This window comes from Solanum tuberosum, unplaced genomic scaffold, assembly GCF_000226075.1.
Source record: "Solanum tuberosum cultivar DM 1-3 516 R44 unplaced genomic scaffold, SolTub_3.0 scf00482, whole genome shotgun sequence".
NCBI classification, from domain to species: domain Eukaryota; kingdom Viridiplantae; phylum Streptophyta; class Magnoliopsida; order Solanales; family Solanaceae; genus Solanum; species Solanum tuberosum.
Genome location: NW_006239402.1, coordinates 319,775 through 338,527, shown reverse-complemented (window position 1 = coordinate 338,527; position 18,753 = coordinate 319,775). Strand labels below are relative to the sequence as shown.

The 18,753-nt window shown below is 30.9% G+C and overlaps 3 protein-coding genes across 3 annotated transcripts; all 3 read left to right on the top strand.

Moving 5' to 3' along the window:
• The first annotated feature begins 240 nt into the window (after positions 1 to 240).
• Positions 241 to 2,955, top strand: LOC102601797 (palmitoyl-monogalactosyldiacylglycerol delta-7 desaturase, chloroplastic). Its single transcript, XM_006364158.2, has 5 exons — positions 241 to 1,078; positions 1,163 to 1,303; positions 1,386 to 1,526; positions 2,400 to 2,506; positions 2,623 to 2,955. Exons 1-5 carry the CDS (start codon positions 497 to 499, stop codon positions 2,822 to 2,824), a joined length of 1,173 nt encoding a protein of 390 aa, XP_006364220.1. The 5' UTR covers positions 241 to 496; the 3' UTR covers positions 2,825 to 2,955.
• Positions 2,956 to 10,025: 7,070 nt separating this feature from the next.
• On the top strand, positions 10,026 to 11,737 carry LOC102601463 (pseudo histidine-containing phosphotransfer protein 6). The gene is made up of 5 exons (XM_006364157.2): positions 10,026 to 10,351; positions 10,448 to 10,578; positions 10,830 to 10,973; positions 11,078 to 11,150; positions 11,485 to 11,737. Exons 1-5 carry the CDS (start codon positions 10,283 to 10,285, stop codon positions 11,536 to 11,538), a joined length of 471 nt encoding a protein of 156 aa, XP_006364219.1. The 5' UTR covers positions 10,026 to 10,282; the 3' UTR covers positions 11,539 to 11,737.
• Positions 11,738 to 17,721: 5,984 nt separating this feature from the next.
• Positions 17,722 to 18,753, top strand: LOC102601120 (protein LURP-one-related 5). The gene is made up of 2 exons (XM_006364156.2): positions 17,722 to 18,090; positions 18,199 to 18,753. Exons 1-2 carry the CDS (start codon positions 17,866 to 17,868, stop codon positions 18,607 to 18,609), a joined length of 636 nt encoding a protein of 211 aa, XP_006364218.1. The 5' UTR covers positions 17,722 to 17,865; the 3' UTR covers positions 18,610 to 18,753.

Sequence of the window (18,753 nt, the reverse complement as noted above, 5' to 3'; positions counted from 1 at the left end):
AAGGGGGGGGGGGGGAGGGAGCCAGGATATCTTAAGGGGCTCTTGTACCTATCTCTTTATATTTTGAACCCCATCGGTAAAAAATCTAATTCTTTCCATTGTTGGGCAGAAAGAGTAGATAGAGACTATTTCAAAATGGATAACGCACCATGAGAGGTATAAAAACAGAACCACACAAACCCAAAACAAAACCAACTCTGCGTTCGCAGAAAGTTAGTAATATCTCTGACAAAATTAAAGGAGGAGGAAATGACCCGAAAATCTTGGTTCACAGACGTAGCCAGGTAGGCGGTCCCAAAAAATCTACTACGCAAGCAATGGCCTCTCACTAATTCGATTCCCAAATTGTAAATGCCCCACCGCCTTATCAGTTACTTATCACCTTCTTTGCCCAACTTGGATTTCCCCCTACTTGACGTTAAATCTCCACCATTAACTCAAACTTACTTTATAAACCAAGCAAACCCCAAACCAAACAATTGCCAAAAGCCCAACAATGGCCCTCTTATCACCACCGCCCTCTAAGTCCAAGCCTTACCCATTTTCGCCGCTTCCCCAAGCAGTTCACAGGCCGGGGAGAAGCACTTTCCCTGCTCAAACAACCAAAAATGTAAATTCCTTGTCTTATACTTCAATAACAACAAAAATTGGCGAGGTTAACAAGTGGAATTGTTATGGACTGGAAGGAAAAGTTAGATTTAGCAGAAGAGTAATGCTAATGCCAATTGTGAGTGCAGCAGTGACGCAGCCCGTGTCAGAAAACGAAAGAGAATCGAACTGTAAGAGGATTCTTCTTTCTGATGTAGTGGTGACCCGGCCTAGGGAGGTGCTTTGGGGTAGGAAATGGAATTCAGTGGATATGGCCTCAGCTGCGGTGGTGGTTTCTATGCATTTGCTCTGTCTATTTGCACCATTTACTTTCAATTACGCTGCTCTTGGGATTGCATTTGGGTTATATATAATCACTGGACTTTTGGGTATTACACTTTCTTTTCACAGAAACCTCTCTCATAGAAGCTTCAAACTTCCCAAATGGCTTGAGTACTTTTTTGCCTATTGTGGTGCCCAAGCACTTCAGGTAATTCAATAAACCCACTACAAGTATTCTTTCTTATTTTCTTGTATTAGGCATTTGAATTTACTATGTCATGTGTGATTGTAGGGACATCCAATTGATTGGGTGAGTACTCATAGGTACCACCATCAGTTTTGTGATTCAGAGAAAGACCCTCACAGTCCTTATGAAGGATTTTGGTTCAGTCATATGAGTTGGATGTTTGATACCAACACCCTTACTGAGAGGGTAAGTTTTTCATTCTATAATCTATTTGCCTACTTATGAAATGGAAGGAATTCTTGAGTACTGATGTTCTATTTATGTGTAGTGTGGGAAGCCCAACAATGTGGGGGATTTGGAGAAGCAAGGTTTCTATCAGTTCATTCGTGATACTTATGTGATCCATCCCATCGCGCTTGCAGCTCTGTTGTATGCAATGGGAGGATTTCCTTACATTGTTTGGGGGATGGTAAGTGGAGCTTTTCTTAGTTTGCACAACTCCATTCATGGAGAAAGCTTTCATTTTCCCCTTTTTAACATTTTGGGAAAACTATTAATTGGGATAAAATGAAAATTGGTTGATAAAAATTACATTTTTTCACATAACACTACCATAAAGATTGAGATATCATGTGTACAAATGAGGAAATACAATTTACAATTTGAATAAGCTTGTTTTTCTTTTTAGTCTTTTGGGTATTTAAGATATTGTTAAGCAAGCTTTGTTATCAGTTAAAATCTCCAAATGTGTTTGTATATGTCCACCAGCCTAGTTTGTGACCCGATTTTGTGTATTGTATTTTCTTTATGTGTCAAATCTCCCAATGGCAAGTTGTGAACCAATTTTGCGGAAGAAAACTACAGTTGCATCTCTCATTAGACTACTGTTTTCTTCATGTGTCAAATCTCCTAATGGTTTTGGATCTTTCCCCTGCCTAACTCAAGTTGTGAGCCAATTTTGTGGAAGAAAGTTTCTGTGTTATCTGTTGGTAGGGTCTTTTGTTTTCTTAACGAACTACTGGACAAAATCAAGTGTAATTTGTTGCTGTTCCATACAACATGTCTTTTGGATCTCACTGGTAATTAACTGTAGTAGTTAAATGATGTTCAACGATAGTTCTGCCCTTGAAGGGTGAAAGAAATAGTTAACCAAGATAAATTCTAGTACCTTTCAAGAATTGATCAGAATGACTTTCCGAAATCAAACTTGCAAGAGTCTTGAAAAAGTTAAAACTAGTACTTGGATGATTATCTGATAGTAACATAGGCAAAATTCTGGGTTATATGCATTTGGTGCAATGAGATTCTGAAAATTCAATTGCTAAATTCCCTGCGTGTGCAGGGGGTGAGAATTGTGTGGGTATACCACATAACTTGGCTAGTAAATTCAGCATGCCATGTATGGGGAAATCAGGCGTGGAATACTGGTGACTTATCAAGGAACAACTGGTAAGCTTGTTTAGTTTTATACTTTAGTGTATAAACGTTTAAATTTATTTGTCTTGTTGCTTCTTTTCTTTTTGTCCATATTTGGGGACTTCATCAAAATAATTTGTATAATATAGGTGGGTGGCATTGCTTGCATTTGGAGAAGGTTGGCATAACAACCACCATGCGTTTGAGTATTCGGCTAGGCATGGATTAAAATGGTGGCAACTTGACATGACTTGGTATGTCGTAAGATTTCTTCAAGCTATTGGATTGGCCACTGATGTCAAGTTGCCAACTGATACTCATAAACAGAGGCTGGCATTAGCTGACAGTTAGGGAAAACACAATATGTATCACGAGAAATTTAGATTCTTGAGTGACTAATTACTGTAACTACGTGGGTGAAGCTTCTTTCTTCTGCTCCTCCATTTTGTAACTACTTGGAATGAAAGCTACATTTGCCTATAGATTCTCCATAAAACTTATTGCAACACTGAAGCCTTGCTGCATTCAAATTGTTAGCTCTTGTTACGGGGGGAGAATAAATGAAAATGGGTGAATGATAAATGGACATGAAACAAAGAGGAATGGTAAGTTTATATCCCACAATATTACACTAGGTTTGTTGTTATATTATGATACAAAATAACTCAAGTCCCAAACAATGAGAAAAAATGTACTTTTCCCAAATAATGAGAAAAAATATAATAGTACTTTTCATAAAACGTGAGCAAGTCCAAACAATGAGAAAAATATACTTATCATAAAATGTGAGCAAGTCTCAAACAATGAGAAAAATATACTTTTTCGTAAAATGTATCCGTCTAAATAATATATATCTTTACGTATGAAAACGGTTGTTGGAACATATAATGAGTCAATGGAATGAGGGTTGGGCCTATTTTACAAACAATTGATTTCATCCAATCAAAAAGAAGAACAACTTGGAAGATGGGCCCATTTAAATCAATTGCAAGACAAACTCTTGTTAAGGAGATTGAAGGGTAGAGATAGTGGACAACCATTTAAGTGATACTTGTACGTGATAATTTACATTTTATACGTGTTCATTCATTTTTGTTTAAACTTCAGTCAAACATATAATTCACATCAAACTGTAGAAATATCAAACGACAAATTCACAAATTCTGTTTTCTGACATTTTCAAATTGATAATTTATTTTTCTTATCATGTTGCTCCGAACAGTTTCTATATGTATAGGTATGAGTTTCTTCTTTGAAACCCGAAATGAGTTATTTCTTTGTATATAATGAAAATCGCAATATATTATAATAATAGTCGGCAAACGACAATGACAAAACCTGGGAGGGGATATGTTTGATTTCTGGACGAGTCTATTATTTCATATAAGATTGAATGATGATAAAAAATATTTTTTGAAAAAAACTAAATATGTCATTGTATCCTCTCCGAAAAGAAAAATTAATTTGAATTGAATTATTTGAGATTTTTTGAAGGTTCTTGCTTTACATGTACGATAACATTCACCGATAGGATGCAAATTATGAATACAAATTATTTGACACTACAACTAAAAAAATCAAGTTTATATTTACGGAGTAACATTCCAAAGTTGGGTAGTGGGTACCAATTGAGCTTATAAGCTCACATCTACATTATAAAAATAAATTTATAGAAGTTTCAAATTATAGATTATGACATCTTTGTTCAACTATTTACATTAGATACGTTTTTACAAAAAAATAATTGTACACTTCTTTTGTGAAATATATTATCAATCAAAAGAATATTTAGAGTGATCAGAAATGAACATCGATCAAGTCCATAGTCCTTTGATGAATATATCACAAATTACAATAAATAAATTGATAATTAAAATGACAAAAATAAATAAATTTATATTCATGCCTACTCCAGCATAATATACATCAATCCAATAGAATGATTTTTTATCTATCCCCATTTGAATACAACGACCTAACAAGTCAATAACATTTTGTTACTTAAGCAACTTCAAATTAGTTAAATAGTCCAACACTTTATAAAAAAAAACACCTTCATTCAACATAAAATTATGCTTTTGTTCATAGTGACTAAGTTGGAAACATACAATTTTTTCTTAGTCTCAATTATCTTTGCACTACACTAATCTTAAAATATATTCCCTTCATTCGCTTTACTTGTCACGGTCTGATCTGGTACACCCATTAAGAAAAATAATTAATAATATAAGTATTTTATTAAAATATCTTTTATTAAATGATGTCTGAGAAAATGATTTGAAAAATACGCCCTCTATTCACTTTTATTTGTCACGTTTTGACTTGACACACCCATTAAGAAAATGATTATTGATATAGGTATTTATCAAACAATCCATAATTAAATTATGTTTAGTATTAAGTCTTGAAAAATGATTTGAAGAAAGAGTATTTAATGTTGAGGTAAACATGGAAAAATATTACTCCACTCTTGATATGTCAAAAATGACAAGTAAAAATGAAAATCTATATTAGAGAAAAATGACAAGTAAAAGTGAACGGAAAGAGTAAGTTTCATGCTAATGGAAAAAAATTATTATCTTTTCTTGATATATCAAAAGTGACAAATAAAAATTTATTTTAGAAATAAGTGACAAGTAAAAATAATACGAGGGAATAAACACCATAGTTGTACTGTAATTAACAGACATTCTCTTCACGACCCATTAAAATTTAATCATTAATTTATCACTCTGATTTATTTATTTAAAAAAAACGAAAGCGCTATAATTAGTTACCCGCATTCTCACAAATGAAATTATGAGACTATGGAGTAACCTTGGATGACTATAGAATATAGGTAGACAAATAATTACATTTCTATTGAATTCTGTATTATATTGCACTCATAAGAGCTAATCAGACAATAAAAAGGCAAAATAATTGTGATCTCGAGCAATGTATCAATGCCACTAATATTTTGAAGCACAAACGTGACATGAAGAGGACGCAATTGTGTCCTAATTAATTAAACTTTTAGGAAGCGCACGAATTATTAGATTATTGACTAGTTGCCTAAAGTTTTAATTTCAAGTATACATTTAGAATTTCTAGGCCAAAAGATATCATAAGTTGTCAATAATTATAATATACTCTTTCCGTCTAAATTTTTGTGGCACATTTTTTAGTTTGGTCACAAAAAATGTAACCCCACATAATTTAGAACAATTTGATTTTTATCATCAATTAAATCAGTTATACTCCACACACAAATATCTATAATTTGTTTGCACCCTTTAACTTGACCTCATTTGATGTTTATGTCTTCCAACTTTAAATTTTCATAAGTAGGGCACACCTGAACTTAGATTGATTTAAACAAGTAGATACATGTTTCCACGTATTTTATGTCAGATAGAACACATGTGTCTAATTGTTCAATATTATATAAACTTAAGTATTCACTTGTACACATCAAAAATCGAGAGAATAAAAATTATGGCTAAGACCAAATTAAAAGGCATATATATGTATAATACCTTAAAATATCTTCTATTAAATTTTATATCAATCCAAACGACGCCACGAAGTAATACTACTAGCAAACATTTAGAAAGTTGTAATTTGAATGGAGAAACAGCCACAGTAAATAAGCACGGGAGCATAAAGCATGATTATGAAGTTTATGCATTTATATTAAAAAATTGGAGAAGCATTTTGGACATGGGCGTCTTCAAAAGTGTTGTATTTTTTAACTTATCAATATTTGTGTAAGGGTTCATCTCCCAAGCTATGGAAGTTTGATATTTTTAATTCCAAGCATGCAGTAATTTTTAGAATGTTTGGGATAAAAATATGATAAAGAATGGGAAATGTTTGTTCGGTTATCGAAACTTTTATGGTGTTTTAATAATAATTAAAAAGAATTGTCAATTTTAGCTACTCACCACATTATAAAAGGATAGAACTTGCACCACTAAAAAAAATTACTACTTCTTTATTGAAAATTTCACAAAAAAACAATTTGGATTGATTATTTTTATAGATATATTGATTGAATCACTAAGAGAAAAATATATTTATTTTTTTACAAGAAAAAGTTAGAAAGCTTTTCTAGCATTTTAGTAACAATCTATTTTTTTGCGTTTCACTAACAAATTTCATGTTATATAATATAAATTTCTCATGAATTTGCATTTGCTAAAAAACTAAGCCTACTAGTATTGGAGTAACAACTAGCTTGAGTATTATTTCCTCCAATCCAATTTAGGTATTTTACTTTTATTTTTAGGTTGATTGTACCTAAGTATTCTAATTTCAGCCATCTATTTGACAAACATAATAGTACCACAAAATTTAAAGAATTACTCGCCATCTCTTTAATAAGATTTTGACCTTAAGTTACGTATTCAATCAAACTAAAATATTTGAATTGAAACCGAACATAAGTTTCTATCACATTTCAATTAGTTTATATGATTCCAATTTTCATTATTTAATAAATTTGCTTAATATAACTTTCCAGCAGGGAGCAGGAGCCAGCTTGCCACATCTTCACTTCAGCTGTTACATAGTGAAGAACATTGCGACTGTAGCATTGTTTAGCAGTGACCAGAAAGTTAATGCTTTGGCCAAAATCCAAGACCTGGTGAGCATGGAGGTAGTGGCATAAACAAACAATTCTCTCTTTTTGCACTCTAAAAAATGAAAAAAGGTTACTCCGTTAAGGACAAAATTGGGAGTCAGATGAAAAGTGAAAAACCACAGTCGTATACAGTGTGGTTAACATTTTGGCAGTATGTAGAGTGAGTGTGTACAAAGGCAGGCTCACTAATTCTTGGCGCAACATATAAAAATAAATAGTGATAGAGTAATAAATAATTATGGATAAAAAATTTGTATATCTTGTTTTGTTGTCATGTTTGAAATAATTTATCATACTATTTTGTATATCATAATGATGGATAGTTATTCCATCTTGCGATAACTTGTTTCCAATCAAACAACCCTTATTATCTTATTAAACAATAGTGTACTTCTTTTGTATAAATATATAATTCAACTTTACAATTTTTATTTATTTTAAGAAAAATAATTTATGAACATACCGAGGAGTAATATTTGTTACTGTTCAATTTGTTATCCCTAACATTCTATTTTCCTATTGTTTTTAACATCTCTTTTTTATTGTTACTTTTTCTTTTGACATTTAAGTTTGATATGTTATATAAAAATCGATGGTTATCAAAAATATTTTTTTCTAATTTCACAAAGTATAATTAAATTGTATACTATATACTATCCTCTTGAGATATATGTATAAAACTAATTATGTTACTCCCTCCGTCCCATTTTATATGATGTACTTTGATTTGGCACAAACTTTAAGAAAAATGGAAAGACTTTTAAAACTTGTGGTAAAAAATGAATGATAGAAATTTGTGTGGTTGTAAATCATTTCATTAAGGGTAAAAAAGACATTTTATAGGCAAATTGTTACTTAAAATAGAAATGTGTCATTCTTTTTGGGACTGACTAAAAAGTATTAACCATACACAAAAATAAAAGAAACAATTTATTCAAAACGTGAAAAAAGTGACGGCAATTCATTCAAAACGAAAAATAGTTAGTATGACTGACGTTACAGAACTTTCGATCACTGAGTTTACTATGAATAAAGCTTCAAAATTCACTATTTTGGCCTAGAAGGGTGAGACAGTGACATTTTCAGTCCCACAAAGAATTAACATAGAGACTCGTATAAATAAAACCAATAAAATAAATATTCTCACCTTAGGCATTTTTACTATTAATAAGTAAATTATAAATAAATTTTGATTAAACATATATAAGATCTTAAAAATTGTATATAAAAATAATAGACTATGTCTATTTATTACTCCCTCCGTCCCATTTTATATGATGTACTTTGATTTGGCACAAACTTTAAGAAAAATGGAAAGACTTTTAAAACTTGTGGTAAAAAATGAATGATAGAAATTTGTGTGGTTGTAAATCATTTCATTAAGGGTAAAAAAGACATTTTATAGGCAAATTGTTACTTAAAATAGAAATGTGTCATTCTTTTTGGGACTGACTAAAAAGGAAAGTGAGTCATATAAATTGGGACAGAGGGAGTATTTAGTAATAAACCAGACTAACTAGTATAAAGTGTGATGACAAGGTAATTAAAAGGAGGAAGTGCTAGGTGGTAAAATAAAAGGAGATGGGATGGATATTAGAGTCAGAAGGTGCAGGGCGTTGTCGGGTGAAAGGGAGAGAGAGGATTGAGGAAGCTTAAGAAGGCCGCACATTACACCAAAAGCGGACAGCACGCGGAGGAGGAGACTGACTCAGTACTGGGTCAGAGGCGAAGTTAACTAGGGTTCGCGAATGAATTCAGTAACATTTTCGTTGATCATATATGTATATTAGAAAATTATATAAATATAAATGTAAATTAACTTGTTTACTTCTCATAAAATTAATTAACGATTTAGTGAGAAGAAATATTATGAAAATACTTTTCACACTGAAGTTACTGATTTGAATCTTAAAATTTAGAACCCCAAATTTTTAGTTCTGACTCCGTCTTCTAACGGGGTTCCAAGCAAGTTGCAGGTGACCACATAACCCACCATATAGGTATAGCCCAAGCAACTCCAACACCAAAAATAAAAACGACTGCGCCACTCTCTAATCCTGCAGTCACTCTGTATGTTGTATATACATAGACCATCCTGAGTAGGCCCGCCGGTCTACATTATTCCCCACACTCACCTCGATTACGCAATCCCATTACTTTGCAATTGTTATATATTGCTTAATTCATTTAACTTAATTTAATTGCAAAGATTTGTTTAATTAATTACTGAAAAACGTAAAACGACATATAGATTAAAAAGAAGAGAGTATCCACTTGATTAAAATTGAAATGCACGGAAGTAAATTAATTTGAAGTATAAAAAAAGGAACATTTGGTTAGCATGTGAAGAAATAATAACAAGGGAAAAGATGTACGCACTGTTTTCATTTTTTCCGAAAGGAAAAAATGTACTAGGTACTTGCATTATGAAAAAACGAACATGCTGGATGGACAAAATAAGAATGCATGTAATGAAAAATAGCTTTAATTTGTCATTTCATCCCTAGTTAAGTATTTCTAGTTTATGCTTGTCAAACTATATTTTTAATTAATAGGAGTTCAATTTACCATGTTGTAATCTCCTTTTTCTCATTTTTTTAAAAAAGAAAAAGAAACAACTTGTATAAATAGTACATAACATAAAACAGTACTGGCAATATTGTTTCGAAAAACTTAACCAAAATAGTATATTAAGTGTTTCAATTAGCTTTATCTTATTTCTTCAATCTATTTTTAAAAAATCACTTTTTCCACTTCCAATTTTAATTTTTCAGACATATTTATGAAAAACAAATTAAAATGAGAAGAGCATGATTTTTTAAAATTATTTAGGGCCAATTTAGAAAGGTAAACGAATAAAACAAAAAACAAAAAAAAAGAAAGTAAAAGTGAGAGTCCATAGGATAGGTGGGGTCAGATTCACCGCCAGATGGTGATCCTTTATAAGCATAGTCTCGGCTCTCACCTCTCACCTGACTTGACTGCAAACAAATTAAAGCAATTACTGCCATTTTTACACCCTGAAATAAGAAACGACATACACACTCCTCTCGAAAGCAACTCTCCTTTCGCCCCCATATTTAGGAAAAAAGCCTGAGACTAATTTAATTCTATCTCCTTTTCCTTCTCTAATACTACTATTCCCTCATTTACAAAAAGCAGCCAAAACGGGTCTACCTCTGTGGATGCTTGGCCTCGGCGTCGAACGCTTGCGAGGTGATATGAATCGCTTGCTCGCGTTACTCTTCCACCAGGTTCCTAATAATTTGCTATTATTAGTTCTCAGATTTTCGTTTTTTTCGCACAGATGCTAAATGTGATTTTTATTTGTACGTAAAAAAATAAAATAGGGAGTATTAGACGAGCAATTTTTGCAGCTGCAACAGCTTCAAGATGAATCCTCTCCTAATTTCGTCTCCGAAGTTGTCAACATCTACTTCCAGGAGTCCGAAAAACTCTTACGAAATCTCAGATCCTTGTTGTGAGTGTTTTTTAGTCGAAATTCTATTGAAAATAGTCTATTATTGTTTCGAAGAGGTGAACTCATAAAAGCGATTTTACGAGTACTACTTTATTGTGGGCATGTTTTATATCAAGCGTGGGAATAAAAGGAGGAAAAAGTCGAGTTTTTTTTATGGGTTATAATACCTCTGAGTTTGTTATCTTTTCTTTTTCTTTTCATCTTTTACTGATGGAGTGGTACTCTTTTTATAATATGGCGAAAAAAAAAAGGATGGATAGAGAGTTTTCGGACTACAAGAAAATGGGAGTGCATTTGAATCAGTTTATAGGAAGCAGTTCAAGCATTGGTGCAAAACGCGTCAGAAACGTCTGCGTCGCCTTTCGCGTTGCTTCCGAGCAGAATAACCGACTTGGGTAAGTAACTAACTTTTTCTTATTTTTAAATAAAATAAATCGCCTATATACTAGGACCACTAAAACTGAAAACAAAATAATTGTTTTTCTCTTTTTTTTCTCAGTTGTTTGAGAGCTCTAGAGTTGCTTGAGCATGAATATTGTTATCTCAAGAACAAACTTCATGAACTTTTCCAGGTAATTATTGACCGTTTTGGCCGCCAATATTTTTTACATTCCGAAAATCATGTTCTATCATAAATTTTGAAATTTAACAATTTTGCCTTTTGCACTACAAAGAACATTTTTGAAAAGTTTTTTTTTTCTTTTCAAATTTCTCTACCAAACAAATCCTAATAATTTAAACATCGTACACATTTTCATCCTAGCTACTTTACACTATTTGTATTGATGAAAGTACGACATGCATTAATAAGTTAGATAGTATTCCTCCTGTGTTTCTATAAAAAGTTATTGTAATGAACTTTAGCATTAAATAGTTCTGATCAATGATCATAGTTTCGTGCTACAGATAGAACAGCAAAGGCTGCTAGCCGCTGCAGTCAGGTACCCAGTTCAGCACTAAAACAAAACCGGAGCCAAATGAGATACCGTGTAAATTAGATTTAGAGTTTTTTTTTTTTTTTTTTGTCGTTTTTAACTTATGATCATAGGGAAGGGATCAATGGGAAGTAGCTAATGAATGTTTTGGGAAGTTTGAATGATGTGTGTAAAAATTTGATTCTGGAATTTAAGTTTTAAGATTCGGCTTTTAATGACTTAACTTTATGGAAATGTCACTTTATTTTCAACGTACTATTAACAGCAAAAGCCAAACAGTAGCCAATCAAAATCTTGTTTATCAATAACATCAGTCAAATTGAATGAGTGTTTCTGCATGTAAAGAACTGTTTGTATCAATCAACGTCGATGTCGACAAGTTCAAACAGTAAAGGATCATTTGAAGATTCTGCATTAAATGTGGGCGTTGCTGCAAGCTAAACAGTTAATGCAATTTGCACCATAATTTGAAAAATAACTTTGACAGAAAAATATAAAATTATAATCGAAATTTGCTAAATTTATGTTTCATTGAACCTTTTTGGATATCAGTGGACTTGGATGCAGGAATGATAATTGATTCATTTGATACTCCTATATAATTAAGGCTGTGCTAGTCAAGAAATAATATTCCTTGATCGATTTATTAAACTAAATGATCATGCATTGTTCCTTTGTTTACATTGACAATGAATCAAGAAAATCCTGACGCTCTACTAGCCATACCTCATGCTCAACAGGCTATGTGGATCTGGATTTCGCTATTTGATGATACTTACAAAAATTTAAAACATTAAGAGAAACGTGTTGTCATTTCCTTTAAATATTGCAACATTTGGGAATTGTGTTACTTTTCTTTTCTATGATTATAGTGTTGTAGAGGATAAAATTCATAAAAAGCCACATTTCTTTTTCAATAGCTATAATTGACAAATACCTTTATTATGGACTTACAAATTTCACACGTGAAACTCTAAGATATAGCTTGAGCTATTACTTTTCATGTGGAGATTGAAAGAGAGTACTCTTGGATTTTTAAGGCTGGGTTTAGTGAATGAAAAGCTGGATCAGCCCAAGCTAACCCAGTTTATGATTGGGCATGTGTTCAAGCAAGCACCTGTTAGGCCCAGCCCAGTACCATGCAGAGTCCACATTTCTTAGTTACTGGGCTTTAGGTCAAGTCTGAACAGAATTTTCTTGTTTGGGGCCATTTGTTGATAGGCATACAATTCTATTGCTCAAGAGAACAAATATTCCAGCTCAGCAGTATTATTATTGACAAATGATCATCTAATTTTCCAACTCAGTTCTTAATGACCTGGTTTCATTTTATTTTCGATCTAGAGTTGGAAGTATAAGAAGTTTACTACTCCGCCATTCATGTTTACTTTATACATTCTTTTAGAAGCAAGACATAAAATTGTAATTTTAGTATATCATCCTTATTTATATTTGGATGTTGAGAAATGAATAATGTACTAAATAATAAATAAAAATTATTAAATTATCTCTTAATTTACCTAATCAAACAAATAAAAGTGGTTAAGTAAAAGTGAAGGCATGGGATAATTATTATAAGAAGAGATGTTTCTTTTGGCAAAATGCTCCCTGAATTGATGTTCTACAAGTTCCTCCTTTTTTTCTTCACTTCTATATGGCGCAAATAATTATCCACGAAAACATTATAAATATCTAATCCCATGTCTGTCCAATTATAAAGTGGCAAATTAAAAAGCATATGTGACTACTTTTTCTTTTATTACTTTCCGCGCACATTTTGCATATGCGCTTTCATTAAAAGAAGCTTTCCAATATGTTTATCGATATTTCCAATTTAAGATATCCAGACCACATAAAAATAATAATGATAGAACCAAACGTCTGAATAATAGGGGTTGATTTCTCAATGACCATCTAACAATTATTATTTCAGAAAAATATATTCTATCAAAAAAGGAAAAAATACTTTCTATAATACATATAAATGACCATTTGAAAAGTCAATTCACAGATACTTGATTAACGTGTATTTGCTAAATGTCAGCATTTCCTACCGCGTTAATTACATATACTAGAACTATAATATTTTGAAAGAAAATTGAGAAAACTTCCAAATTTCGAACATAGAGGGTCAATTGGGCAACGCGCAGATTGGTGCTCCACACATTTCAAATTGGCTTCTCAACTACAACCATATATTCTTTTCTTTAAGATTTTCCGAATCTTATTAGTCGGTTGACCTAAAAAAAAAACAAAGAAAAGTAGCACAACCGCCAAGTAGAAAAAGTCTGCCCACTTTAAAATGGAGCAATCTACAAATAGTTACAGTTGAAATTTGAATATTAATACAAAATCACAATGTATATACCAAGTTAAGTTTTATCACTATCACTATTAATGTCATAAGTGGTGAAATTTTGTCAACTGTACGTAGTCTATCGTAGGATATAATTGCGGCATTAATTTTTTAGTTTGAAAAATTTAAGGGGAAAAAGTTTAAACAAATATTTTTTCTAAACTCAAAAAAACCGAGTTAGTAAACTCACTCTAAATAAATACCACCGCCCACCGTAGTTATTAGATACCCCCTCCGTCGTAAATGTTCAAACTCGACATGAACGAGCAATAATTAAAATAATTATTTTATTTTATTTAAAAACATTAACTCTCTTAATAAATTAAAAGTATAATAAGTTAAAAATATTGTGTTTATTGATTCTTAAATAATGACAAGTTAAAAGTCAAAATTGAACTAGTAAAAAAAAATAGAGGGAGTATTTTTTACACGTGTCAATGCTTTTTCATTTGGCACGCAATTCAAATTCATCCAAGAAATTAATATGGTAAACTCTTATTAGGGACACATATTTTCCTCCTTCTGAACAAGTCTGATTTTTTCAGAGGAATCCTTAATTTTGTATGGTTCTGCGATTAGTTAGTTAAAAATTAAAATTTCTCGAAAGAAGTCATGTAATTTTGGTGAAAAATTATATCCCTCTGTTTCTAATTATTTATTCACTTTTAAATTGACACATATATTAAAAAAATAATTATTGACATAGTGAGTTTATCATTTTATTCTTATTAATTATGAAGTGGATGAATTAAAAATTTAAGACTTTCAAGAAGTTCTACCTTTTTCAAAGTAATTAATTGAGGGTATAATAGGTAAAAAAATTTTTATCCTTTTTTGATTTATCAAAATGAACAAATAATTAGAAACAATTAAAAAAGAAAAAATGAACAGATAATTAGAGACAAAGAAAGTATTATTACACCTAATGAAATAAATTCTTCCCTGTATTTATTCGAAGTGGTATAAATTTTTACTCGCCACTATGTAGGATAGCTCTTAATAACCTTTGTAAAGCTCAACTGACATCAGTTTATTACTTTTCGTAAAATAAATGCTATAGAAAAAGTTTTTAAAAAATGTCTTATGTTAGATGGACATCTTACTAAATTTATTTGTCCCATATTATTTTCTTCGTTTAACAATAATTGTCTATTAGATTATTTTGGGATTTTCAATAATATTTGTCTACTTTATAAAATTAATGAATAATTTTACACTCAGTTCCTATTTTATTCTTATCATTAATTATAGTCATTTTTCTATTACGTTTTTCAAGACAATGTATTTATTATATTCAAAGGATATAGTAAATTAGCCTTCTATTTATAGTTTCTTATGGGGTGTGCCAAGTCACTAGTGGAGAATTATTATTGGACAAAGAGAGTATTATTTGATCACTTAATATATCAGGATGAAATTAATTAATTTTTTTTCTCGTTTTACCCCCTACAATTAATATGTTCTGACCTTTAGAAGTTTAAACAAATTTTAAAGGTCCATTTTTTTTCAAGAGGTTAATTAATATGAACAAAGGACAAAATAATAAAGTTGGTCAATATACTCCCTATATCCCTAATTACTTGTCTACTTTTCCTTTTATAGTTGTCCCTAATTACTTGTCTATTTTGACAGATCAAGAAAGGACAATTTTTTTTACCTATTATACTCTCAATTAAATGACTAATTATTTTGAAAAATATAGAACTTTTCATCCACTTCATAATTAATAGGGGTAAAATGGTAAACTCACTATGTCATTAATTATTTTCTTAATAAGTGTGTCAATTAAAAAATGGACAAGTAATTAGAGACAGAGAGAGTATTAATGATTTCTTAATCACAGTATAAAAGAAAGTATTCATCTAACATAGAACGGAAAGAGTATTATTTATGTACAATTTCATAAAAAATAAATAGTGACACCTGCATTTGCATGCAATGCGTCGCTCTCTTGGTTGCCAATTCAATTAATTAAAATTCTTAAGTTGTTGGAAATCAGCGTCATTTTCATTTTGTCTTAAATATACACAATTTTAAAAGTGTGTGATCATTCCCAACATAGATATATTTATCGTATACAGGATATTTATGTTTATATTTTTGAACACTGCATTGGTCATATATATATGACACATGTCTATTTATTATAGATGTGTTCAGTAAACTACAATATCCACTATTTCTTTTTTTTTATATATATCTTCTTATCTTAGATATTCCAACGATAGTAAAATCTTTACTTCATACAGTAGGTTTAGAATTGATAATGAAACCTGAGTAAATAGATTATGGTTAGTGATAGGATTGCTTTTCCCTTAATTAGAAGTTACGAATTTCAGTTTTAATCATGGAATTTTTTTTGTTAGAAGTATTATTTCTAAATGGACTATTGTAATCGTCTAAATTTAATCAAAACTTCAATCAGTTTACGAACATCGAAAAAATTATGGTCATGTGTGATGGGAAATTCTTCAGCTAACCGCATTGTATTTCCTTAAGTAGGTAAGTTAGTTTCCATAAATGTCTTTGATTTAGGCTCCTTATCTGACTTTAATAACATAAATTATAAAGATTTATTTTATTTAATCGATTAAGTACTCTCTCTTCTTTTTTTTCAAATTTATGAAGACATCTCTTAAAAATTGCTCCTTTCATTCACTTTTGTTTATTTACTACTACTATAAAATTAGATTTTTATTTTTATTTATTACTTTTAATATATCATTGAAATACAATTGTTTTTTTTTCCTTATTTTATTATATCAAGAAAATCCTAAATCATTTTCTAGACTAATTAAAATTATACATCAATTCATATCAACATGGTGTTAAAAGAGTCCTACTAAACTTCGAAGATATGTTTGAACTTTTTTACTCCAATTATTCATAAAAAGTTAAAAATAACTTTAATTTATACTAATGATCAAACAAAATTTCAAATTTTCATTTTAACGATAAAATATAATCAAACTATTCCTATTATCCCCACAAGTACGAGCTACATGAAGTTGTTACGAAAAAAGTTATTCGGACCCAGACGATTATATTTTCTATACGTGTCTTCTAGAGTATGTGTAAGTATATTTAATTAATGTGAACGTATTTTATAGTACTAGTATTTAGATGGGACCTCTTGTGAGGATAATGATAAGGAGTCGATTGTTTAGAAAACAATTATTTGAGAATTAATTATTTCACGGTATATAAGTAATTTCATCATAGATATGAAATAATTTATTTTATCAGTCACCATTTTCACAAAAATAGTGAGATAAATAGTTCAAAAATTATTTAATATCTCTAATTAAGCATGAGATAAAATAATTTTTTATTTTATTTCAAAATTATTAGTATCTTCCGATTACATTAGAGATTCGAATTGTATAAAACAATTGGCTATTTGTGATCTCCACAATATTTGGTTCCCATATACGTGCTTAAAAATATTACTCCACTAAATTTAGTATTATAATGCAACATGCAAAATTTAATTAAGTTAATTAAAAAATTAATATTACTCTACTTGCTGTATGCGTGATATTACAATAATTAATATTACTTCATAGATATTTTCATTGTCCTTAATTACTTGTTTATTTTGACAAATTAAGAAAAATTAATTTTTTTTACCTATCATATCCTCAATTAATTATTTTGAAAAAGATAAAACTTTTTGAAAATCTTATGTTTTTAATTCACCCACTTCATAATTAATAGGGGTAAAATAGTAAACTGATTATGTTAATTATTATTTTCTTAATAGGGGTATCAATTCAAAAGTGAGTAAGTAATTAGGAACGGAGTAATAAATACAGTCACTTTACTAATAAATGCACACCACATGTCTCTGGCGATTTTTGTACCTCTTTCTCAGACCTTCCTTTTGGCTTCTTCACTTCATAAATATCACATTTCATTTCTTTGATTTCTCAGAAAATTAAAGACTTTTTTAGTTTCCTTTTCAAAGTCAGATTTGAAGCAAAAATCAAAAAGAAAATGAAGAGTAAAGTTGTTGTTGAAGATACATTTGTTCACAGTGAAGAGACGAATCTTACTGTTCGGAAAACTTCTCTTTTCTTTACCGGCGATGGATTCACTGCCTACGACTGCAAAGGCCAGCTAGTTTTCCGAGTTGACACGTACGGTCCCGATTCTCGTGACCTGGGTGAACTCGTTCTCATGGACGCTACCGGCAGATGCCTTCTCACTGTCCGCCGTAAGGTATAAACTCACTAGCTCAATAATACTTTTTATGATTTTGCGATTAAGGGTAAACCGAGTTTACTCAGTTATAGCAATTTCTGATTTCGGTGCAATTTTTGAAAACAGAGACCGAGTTTGCATAATAGGTGGGAAGGCTATTTAGGGGAAGGAGAAGAGGGGAAAAAACCGATATTCAGCGTACGTAGATCTTCAATAATTGGAAGATCTAACGTTACAGTGGAGGTATACAGCAATCCGACGGAGGAATATCAGATCGAAGGATCATTCGCACAGAGAAATTGCACATTCTTCAACGCCGACAAGGTATCTGTGGCTGAGATTCGACGCAAAGTGGATGCTTGTGCTCATGTGGTGCTTGGAAAAGACGTTTTCTCTCTCTCAATAAAACCCGGGTTTGATAGTGCCTTCGCCATGGGATTAGTTCTCGTGCTTGATCAAATCCAAGTTGATGATTTTTCTGATAATCGGGTCGATGCCGACCCAATTATCTCCGATGATCTCAATTTTTCTTCTTAATTTTTTCTATAAAAGAGTTTTAAATTCTATATATATTTGGTGTATAGTTTTGAACTTTTTGTAAAATTAATCTGTTCCTTTTTGTCTTTAATGTTAAATACGGAATCCTACTAACTGAATCAAAGTATAATAATTTGGCCATTA

Coding starts and splice junctions, on each gene's coding strand:
- LOC102601797 (XM_006364158.2), top strand. CDS start 497: ATGGCCCTCTTATCACCACCGCCCTCTAAGTCCAAGCCTTACCCATTT. Junction 1,304..1,385: donor CCAACACCCTTACTGAGAGG/GTAAGTTTTTCA, acceptor ATTTATGTGTAG/TGTGGGAAGCCCAACAATGT. Junction 2,507..2,622: donor GACTTATCAAGGAACAACTG/GTAAGCTTGTTT, acceptor TGTATAATATAG/GTGGGTGGCATTGCTTGCAT.
- LOC102601463 (XM_006364157.2), top strand. CDS start 10,283: ATGCTTGGCCTCGGCGTCGAACGCTTGCGAGGTGATATGAATCGCTTG. Junction 10,974..11,077: donor GAGCAGAATAACCGACTTGG/GTAAGTAACTAA, acceptor TTTTTTTCTCAG/TTGTTTGAGAGCTCTAGAGT. Junction 11,151..11,484: donor AACTTCATGAACTTTTCCAG/GTAATTATTGAC, acceptor TTCGTGCTACAG/ATAGAACAGCAAAGGCTGCT.
- LOC102601120 (XM_006364156.2), top strand. CDS start 17,866: ATGAAGAGTAAAGTTGTTGTTGAAGATACATTTGTTCACAGTGAAGAG. Junction 18,091..18,198: donor TTCTCACTGTCCGCCGTAAG/GTATAAACTCAC, acceptor TTTTGAAAACAG/AGACCGAGTTTGCATAATAG.